General features: G+C 38.6%; 1 protein-coding gene across 2 annotated transcripts in view; it reads left to right on the top strand.

Moving 5' to 3' along the window:
* Nucleotides 1-9,836, top strand: part of NAA15 (N-alpha-acetyltransferase 15, NatA auxiliary subunit) — a 51,286-nt gene that overhangs the window by 14,132 nt on the left and 27,318 nt on the right. For both annotated transcript variants that reach the window (XM_042468650.1, XM_042468648.1), the window contains 3 exons: nucleotides 3,592-3,676; nucleotides 4,991-5,095; nucleotides 5,876-6,033. In XM_042468650.1, the coding sequence (XP_042324584.1) occupies nucleotides 3,592-3,676; nucleotides 4,991-5,095; nucleotides 5,876-6,033 (348 nt within the window). The remainder of the gene's footprint in view (nucleotides 1-3,591; nucleotides 3,677-4,990; nucleotides 5,096-5,875; nucleotides 6,034-9,836) is intronic.

Here is a 9,836-nt window from a genome sequence, read left to right as displayed (position 1 = left end):
ACACACACAGAGGAACCACTTGGTGCTTTTTACTAGGGCGCCCCCCCCATGTGTTTTTTCTTGTTCCATGGTATGTCTGCTCAAGAGAAAAACACTCTATGTATTTAGAAAACATTCAGGGGTAGCTGTGTTGGCCATTTAACAAATGCAAACAAAAATCCATCAGTGATACCTTTATTGGCCAACCGAAATACAGAATATACTTGTTGGAAGCATTCGAAGCTCCATGGGCTTCTTCATCAGGCAAGATGTTACAAACCAAACAGGAGAAAGGAAAACAATTGGAGATGTTAGATGCCTGCATGTTGTTTCAGTCTTTAGTATAGATAGTATACTGGGAAGATATATTTTATGCAGGCAGGCTCCTCCTCCTTCTGGCCATGCAGCAGTAGGGAGATTTTCACGTCCAGGAAATTTAAAGTCCATTTGCATCTAAACAGGAACCCATCTTTTGCAATCCAGTATGTCTCCATTGCAGTGAGGTCACAGGTCTTTTTGTAGGCAGAGAACAATGGATTCCTCAAGAAGTCTCCATGTTTTTGCATCAGGGATATTTTGTTGGGGTAGAGGTAAAACATGCAAATTCCGTCCAAATTTAAGAAGAAAAACATTGTTTTACCTTGGTTGGAGGTCCCAGTCCACAGGTCACTCTTCACTCTATGTATTTATTACATTGAGTACAGATTTGGAATCATGCTGCTGCTACTCCAGCTGAGCTTGACACTTTAGGGCACACCCTGGAGAGCCACTGATAGTCTTTGGGACAACTATTGTTTTGGCTGTACAAGATCAATTATAAATGAGCTATAGATATTGATGAACATAATTATGTGGCAAATTTCACTAAGAATGAGAGAAATGGATTTCATTTGCAGCAGGTTTATATTTTCAAAGGAGGAAGCATTTTTAGCCTGTCGCAGTAGAACCAGCCAAAAGTCTTGTGGCATTTTAAAAGCAAAATGCAGTCGAACCTCACCTTATGTGGGGGATCCGTTCTGGACACACACACACACCCCTGCGTAAGATGAATTTCGCCTATGATCAAGCCCCATTATAATGAATGGGGCTCATGCATGTAGTGGTGCACTGTGCGCACACAGCGGCCACACACACTATTGAAAGTATTACAGCACGGCTTCCACATAAACCAGATGCCGCGTATGGCATGCCCGCGTATGGAGCGGCTACACTGTATTTATTTTATATATTCCATTTCATTTGTATGATACCTTTCTCTTAGGTTGTGACCCAAGGTGGCTCCCAGAGAGATCTTGTTGTGTCTTACAATTTCATGGGCAACATAATAAACTTGCTTGTTTTAAAACGTACTATATGGCTCTTCATTATCTTTGCCCCTTGCTTTGCCAGTTTACTCATGTGTTGGAAATAGGATGACTTGTGCTGCTACATCCAAAGGTCTCTGTTGGAAGAATATAAGGTGGTTTAGTGACGTTTTGCATTTTGATTGTATAGACAATCCAGTTAAGTTACAAGATCAGCCATTGGACCTCCTTAATCTTGATGTAAGAAGAATAAATGATTATTCCACAGTTTGTTTATTAACAACAGACTTACAGACAGGTGAAATTTCTTGACGAATTATTGTTCTTTTCCCCTTAACTTTAACTTTATTAAAATGTTGATTTTATGCTTTTAAAATGTAAAATTCTGATTGAAGGGTGTTAAAGCAACCTTGCTCCCTAGAAAAAAAAATATTTTCTCTTGCATTCAAAAAGTTTGCCACTATTTGAAGTACAAAATGTATATAGAGTGAGTTGTAGCATCTCTAGTTACTGAATCTGAAGTAGCTTGTACTGCGGATAATGTTCCTAGTTACCTAGCTTGTACTGAGGATAATGTTCCTAGCTACCTCTAGTTAGCCTGGCCTTTTTGAGTAGACATTACCACACTTTATGAGCCAATCATCTGACTGTAGATTGCTGAACAAAAATAGAAATTATGGGCTGGATCCACAGCATTCTTGTACAATTGGTTCTCCATATCAGCAGGCTAGCCATCTATAGATTGGAGCATCTGCAGATGGCCCTGCCCCATTATGATCAGTTGCTAAGCCTAGATTTATATTTACTATGCTTTGTCAGAAGAAGATCAAGTTTGCTTTCAGATTAATAGGAATGTTTTAGTGGTGTTTTAAGTCAGCTACCATGACTATTAAGAAATAAAAGAAATGTTTTACTTCTGGAAAAAATGTTGATTTGGTGAACAGTAGTGACAACACTTTTCCTTAATGAAATAATGCACATCCAAACACTTCTAAGAGCTACTGATTTTTAGTAGCACTTATATATGCTCTTGAAATCACTTAAAATTAATGAAGGGGTTTAAAAGAGATATCATTTCATTTTAATCTGTTCCATTTTCCATTCATTGATCTTGGATGAGAATGCTGCCTCAGAATTCTTAGATTATCACCCAGTTTCCTTCTGAACACTGTATAGAGCTTTGTGTATAAGAGATTAAATGTGCAAGAATGCAAAGGTGACATCAGCAGGATCAGTTTAAGAGTTCAACAGTGGTTGATCTCTTTCTCCTCTCCTTTTACAGTGCTCCCTCGGGTTACGAAATTAATTCGTTCCGCGGCTAATTTCGTAACCCGAAAACCTTCGTAACCCGAATTGCCATAGGCGCTAATGGGAAAAAAAGCCGCGGCTCTGCCGCGGCTCCATTTAAAACAGCGCCGGCGTTTTTTCGTAACCCGAAAAAACGTTCGTAACCCGAAACAATAAATCCCTATGGGATTTATTCGTATCCCGAAAAATTCGTAAGCTGGGTAATTCGTATCCCGAGGTACCACTGTTCTTAATTTAAATTTTGGCTACCTTGCCATTAGTAAATACTAGATACTTTGTAAGGTAAGATTAATGTTTGAGAAGATGAAAGCTTCCATCAAATTATGTAATAAAGAATTTATGACCAGGCCTTGTTTATTTATCCATCTATTCTGTAGGGCTCTACCTGTTCAATACATGGTTGCACATGGATGGTGAATTGCAATGGGGGAAATAGTTTTCACAGAAAAGCAGTTAACTTTTTTTTCTACATATAACTGTTCAGTTTTATCCTTTTGTAGAATACTTTGTGGAAACTTTGTCCCCTGATGCTCCTGATGTTTAACTGTGTATAGAATACAATAAGAATAGAAAAAACTTGTGCAGTGGCTTAGTGGTTAAATTGCTAATTCTGATGATTGGAAGGTTGGCAGTTCGAGGTCCAAGTGCTGCATGATGGGGTGAGCTGTCAATAGTTCCAGCTTCTGCCAACCTAGCAGTTCAAAAGTATGCAAATGCAAGTAGATAGAAAGGTACCACTTCGGTGGGAAGGTAACAGAATTTGGTGTGGTCATGCTGGCCACATGACAACCAGAGTAGTCCTTGGACAATGCTGGCTTAGTAACGGAGATGAGCACACCTCCTACAGTTGTTCATGACTAGACAATGCCAAGGGACTACATTTAGCTTTATACATGTGTAATTGGATAGATTGAATGTGGTAAGCATGTATATAATTTGTGTCTATGGCATTTGTTGCAGTTGTGAAACTAACAATGTTTGAATTTTTATTTCATTTCAGAGGTGTTATGAACACAAACAATACAGAAATGGTTTGAAATTTTGCAAACAAATTCTTTCCAATCCCAAGTTTGCAGAACATGGAGGTGAGTATTGTCTCTAAAAATTAAGTTCTGAAATTGAGTTGCTTTTATATACTTGCTCATCCTGTAGGTTCAAGAAAGGTCACATTATTTTAGCACAATTAAAATTGAATTATGAAATTGAATAAACTGTTATAATCCATTGAAAGTAGACTTCTGTGTCAGCCATTGAAATATAGCCAAAAGAAAAGGGGCTTATACTTTTCTGAGGAATTGTCAGATTCTGATTTTTGCAAAATAAAAAGGTAGAAGGAAGGGGAAGGAAAAGAGAGGAAAAGGCAAGAGGGAGGATGTTGCCTAAAGCCAAGGTGAGTAGATAGCCATATGAATGGTGGTGAGAGTTATTGAAATGTGTGATGCTGGCTGTGTACCAGAAAGGAAATGTGATGAACTGGCCAAGAAAACCCTCATGAGGCTGAGGTGTTTACTGTTACAATGTGTGTAATGTTCCAGGAAACCATTGTCTCTGTTCAACCCACTGTTGATGGACTGGATTGTGTGGATAAAATTCCAATGCTGCAGTTTGTTTATCCAGTCTTCCTTTGTAGTTTTTGTTTTGTTTTGTTTTGTTTTGTTCAAAGATTGTTTTGAGGTCTGAGATGGAATGCCCAGGAAGATTGAAGTATTCTGCAACCAGTTTTTGTGTATTCCCATTCCTAATATCTAATTTATGTCCATTTATCCTCTGATGCAGAGACTGCCCTGTTTGCTTAATACAGAGTGATGAAGGGCACTGAATAGCTTGAGGAAACTATTCATATTTCTGCTTAGACTTTTGAATGTGTTAAACTTTTAGTAAGATGCTGCTGAGATGTATTTATGACAAGCAGATTGTAATATCATTACTTTATGAGCACATTAGTATGAAGATCCCTAGGTCTGATAAGCCAAGATTTGAGGAAGCTATTCATGTAGAACCTGTTAGTGAGGCATCAAACATAGTAAGAAATGTCAGATTGACCATAGATTCCCATTTTGTCCAAACCAAGAAACTGTGGCCAGAAGCATGTTGCCATATTACTCTATATACACAACCCTTGCATTTTAGGTTTGGTGGGTGTGGAGTTGAACACCCATTGCACAGCAGGTGAGTTCAAGGCTGTGATGTCCATTGTACAGTTAGTTGAACAACTGTCAGATCCAGAAAACAGTGTACATTTACACTATATGAATAGTGTGTTAGATCTTGGCCTGTGGTTACTGGCTTTTACAAGGTATTGCTAGAAAAGAAACAGGTCATTATGTTAACCCAAAATCAAATGTCAACTCATTTATGATAGTGCCTTGACTTGAGCTACTGTTCGCTTTTCTTTTTAGAAACCCTGGCTATGAAAGGACTAACTTTAAACTGCTTAGGTAAAAAAGAAGAGGCATATGAATTGGTGCGTAGGGGACTAAGAAATGATTTGAGGAGTCATGTCTGTATCCTTTTTGAATTGTACTTCAGATTAAATTTATCAATCAGTTTATAACTATTATATTGTCAGTGTTGTCTTTATTTTTTCTTAAGGAAAAAGCTAGGACACTTCTTATGTATTCTCTAAAGGGTGTTCAATGTAATGAAATGTTTGAGCAGTCATATTACTATTCTTTGAGAACCAACTTGATAATTTTTAAAAATCAGTAATGTGCACCTTTCTAATCTTTATCACAGCTTTGCAATTATCATTACAAGTAAACTCAGATGAGTGCCTAGTTATTTGGCTCTTTCTAGGGTCCTAAAATATAGTGTATATACTTGTTCATCTTTATGTTTTGGCTTCAGTGTGCATTGGTAATACCTTGAGGTGCCTTAAACCCATTTTATTTATTTATTTATTTATTTAGGTATTTATATCCCGCCCTTCAGCCCTAATGGCTCTCAATTTTATTGTAAGTATGGTGAAGCTAAATAGGGTCAGATATGTTTAGTCCTTGGATGGAAGACTGCCAATGAATACCAGGTGATGTAGGCTATATTTCAGAGGAAGAAACTAGCAAAACCACCTATAAGTATTCCGTGCCTAAGAAAACCCTATTAGGTTCATTAGTCAACAGGTGACTTGAAGGCACATAGGCATACATATGGTGATACTTCATTTTGGTATACCAGGGGCTTCTCATTGGGGGAAAAATGTTTTCAGTAGTCTGTAGTGGAATTGTTACACAGTCATATTAGTTGTCAATGGCTGCAGAACTAATGTCCTTAACTAAAGTTTCCAGGCTGGCATGTCTATGGTCTCCTCCAGAGATCAGACAAGAAGTATGATGAAGCCATCAAATGTTACAGGAATGCACTAAAATGGGATAAAGACAATCTCCAGATCTTAAGAGACCTCTCCCTACTACAAATTCAAATGAGGGATCTGGAAGGTTACAGGGTGAGTCACTTTCACCATTTTTTCCACTTTACATTAAGCATTAATAGTATTAGATAGAGATTTATTCAGTGCATGATTATTTCACAGAAATGCTGTCCTAGAAGTGATGTGTTTCAGAAGTGCTTGAATTTTCTCATTCTACTGTAGAGGTGAGGAAGATCCACCCTTTCAGATGTTGAACTGCAACTCCCTAGCCAATATATCTTATAGTGAGAAATGGTGGGTGTTGCAATCCAACAGCATCTTAATGACCATACACTCCCTTCACTGTTCTAGTAGAAGTGTAAAAAAAAAAAACAATTAAATGCTATTTCAAATAATAATATGATCTCAGTGGTTCTGCACAGAGAAATGTACACTGTTTTTCTTTATCATGAAGTCCCAAATCCGTTCTGGTCTTGTGATGACTGACTAGTTCGATGTTTAATTTTTTTTCTCCATAATCTGTTTTTTTTTCTAATAATTATTTATTTCTTTAAGCTCTTTATGAGATTGATTCATGTCTTTTGTTTAGAGGCTGTTCTAAATGCCTTTCCCCCCTTTTAATTTTGATATAATTAATGAAATTGTGAAATATTAATATCTAGTACTAATACGAGCAAAGTGTGGTTAATAAATGTGAAAACATTATTCACCAGAATGTATACATTTCAGATACCCTCAAGGCTGTTCTTATTAGAACTACAGAACAGTGTATTAAGAATAAAATGAAAGAGAACTTTTTGTTAACTTGTTGCTATTTCCTGACTATGCAATATTCATTGCTTTAATACATGGTTAATTTGAATTATAGTCTTCCAGATTACATTTTTGAATTGTCACTTGGTATAATGAAGAAATTGGAATTTTGGAATACCTGCAAACTGTTCAACCATTTGCGGCCCGGGGAGGTGGAAGATGCTATGCATTATGAGTTGTATTGTTATCAGTATTATCCCCCTCTAGGATATGTGTTACTTATTGGTTACGTATATTGCATATGTATTGGGTACAGTTGGGGAAAGGATGGACTGTGTTTGCAGTTCTTCACTCCTCCAGACTTGCTGGACAGCCTTTTTATGGCCAAAAAAGAAAGGGTTTATTGCCTCTCAGAGCAGCAATTTGCCTTTTAAACAGGCTGCAAATGTTAGGCAGACAGTAATTACAGGTAGAAACAATATAAGTTAGTCAGATTTATTTGCTAAAAGCATGGTAATCACAAGCATACATCATAATCAAGCTGAGGTATGTTTTAATTATCTCCAGTTCATTGAATCTCATTTTATATAATAAATTTATAACTAATTCATTAGGCTAAACACAGAAGTACATTGAGAAAGGTGAGTGTAGTAAGTCCAGGATCCAATTTTCTGCTTGTTGGATTCTCCAGCAGATGCACAAACCTCTGAAAGTAACAAAACATAACTGAAAGTGGCTAGACTGACATCCACTTTTTGGCTTTGAAAATTTGGTATTTTTTAAAAAAAATGTCTTGATGAGATCACTGCAAGTATGCTTGTACTGTAGTTAAAGACTACAGGTGCTACCTATATTCGTAGTTGGTTCTGTTCATTTCTTCTAGGGTAGGAAAACGCTTGCTGCAGCCATCAGCTTCAGTCCTGGTAAAATTAGTTATGATTAATTCCCCTTTTCTTAATGGCACATTGCTTTTGGTAGGAGACTAATATTTTCTAACTGTCTTGGTGTCATGGTTGATGGTGTTCAGAATTTACAACAGTAAAAAAATTCTTCTTTGCTGTCTCTGTGACCCACACATATAAGTTCATTCTTTGTATACGTGGAAATCTTTGGTAGCTTCTAGAGCTACGTTTAGGTAGTAACCCTGCCCTCTTAGCTGCATGCATATAAGTCATGTGTTTCCAGCAAAACACAGCTCTTTTTCATCCATTGTAGTGGTAAGATCATTATAAAGTTTCGCCATTTTGGATTTTCTCAGTTCACGTTTTTATTCTTTTCACCTTTTGGGGTTTATGCTCCAGAAAACTTTCTCCAAGAAGTATCAAGGGTATGGGGTCAATATCGCATTTTTGTACAGTCATGAATATTTGTCTCCCCGGCTTGCTCAAGGACCACACAATTGACTCGTGCTTATTTTGTCATATTTTTATGTGGTAAGTGAGGCAAAAGATAGTTTCCTGTCTTAAGGCTCTTCAGTGGAAAGCAGCCCTCTAGACTGTGGCCCTTGTAGCCCAAAATAAGCTGCTTCATATGGCTTCAGTGGCTATCTGTTCTCACCTGTCTTCAGCCATGGAGCCAACTGCTGGAGCACTTGGTTCTTCAGTGGACAAGTCGGTGCCATTGGTTCTGATGTTATTATACTTACATGGGCATGCCTCTAGAGAAACAACTGCTAAAGGAGAAGTGTCTGTCCTCTTCGGCTTCAGTGGAACCTAAGAAGAAGAAGCAGGATAAGGACAAGTTTCCAGAAACCTCCTCTCCAAAGATACAGTTATGTCAAGTACATCCACTCAAGAGCCCCACCTAACCTCACCTCATCTGCTCTGTATCTTCATTGTTCCTTGAGACAGTCTTGGAGATAATTACAAGAGATTTGGATATGGCGTCCAATGAAATCATAAATTCCTGTTCAGAAGGGGAGATTCTTGATTCTTGGATCTTGATACCAATGTTCCCGCTCTTCAACCTATCATAGAGACTCGAGACGTCATTATCATTGGAACTATTTTTGTTCTTCACCTTCTTATTGGAACAGATACCCAATGTATTTGCTTCACCCCCATCATTATGGCTGGGACAATTACTTGACTTGTGGGAATTGTAGGCTGTAGAAGCCATAATTCTCTGCCTCAGTCTGTTGCTTGCTCCCATGCCTCTGAGTTGAGATGTCCAGCAGCCATGACTTCTGGACTTCAGCTCTTTCCAAGAGCTCCAGTATAATCCCCTGTGGCTGCCAGGGAACTTGCTGATTCCTATTGTCATGACTTTTAACACATCCTTCCTCATCTTGACACTAATGCAAAGTCATTTTACTTAATGCCCTGTTACACATACATCTCAGCCTCCTGGTGGAGACAATGGAGACTACTCCACTGAGTCAGCAGGCTTGAGGAATAAGGTTGCATATCTCTAGATCTCTCTGTCTCCTCCCTTGATCTCTTGATTGGAGACCAAATTCCAATTTCCCCTTTGATCGACTTAACCACTTTTGAGGAGCAGGTCTCTAGAATGGCTAAGAACCTAGATCTTAAAATTAAGAACTCCAGGCCACCTGTCAAGGACTTGCTCTTAAGAAAATTGAGCCTTAATATATGCCTCTGACAGCTATACTTATTATTCCATTACTTTGAATGGTGGTATATTACTCATGGCAGACCAGCCTCAGTTCCTTCTGCTTGGAAGAGGATTGAAAATCTGTACTGAATGCATGAAAAAGATTATTTGCGCTTTTTAAGCACTCTCAGCCAAGTTCGACTATTGTTAAAGCGACACTGTTCAGATCTAACAAGAAGACCCATATTTCTCTGGCCAATAAGGAGAAGTGTAAGATGGCCATTGCCCACAGGATGTACCGTCCGCCCTTGGCTTACGCGGGGGATCTCTTCCGGAAACCCCCCCCCCCCCGTGTAAGCCAAATACTGTGCATGCTCAAGCGCTATTCAAGTGAATGGGGCTTGTGTTTGTGGTGGCGTGGTAGCGCGTGTGCCATGGGCGCATATAGCGCACCCGCATACGCCACGGGCGCACTGTATTGTACAGCAGCTCTTTCCCTCAGAACAGCAAATTACTGCTGGTGCTTCCCACCTTCAGGCAATTCCCATCTTCTGATCTCAGGTTCGCTCTTC

The sequence above is a fragment of the Sceloporus undulatus genome, chromosome 5 (assembly GCF_019175285.1).
Source record: "Sceloporus undulatus isolate JIND9_A2432 ecotype Alabama chromosome 5, SceUnd_v1.1, whole genome shotgun sequence".
NCBI classification, from domain to species: domain Eukaryota; kingdom Metazoa; phylum Chordata; class Lepidosauria; order Squamata; family Phrynosomatidae; genus Sceloporus; species Sceloporus undulatus.
The sequence above is the reverse complement of the archived record's forward strand: the minus strand, read 5'-3'. Positions and strand labels throughout refer to the sequence as shown.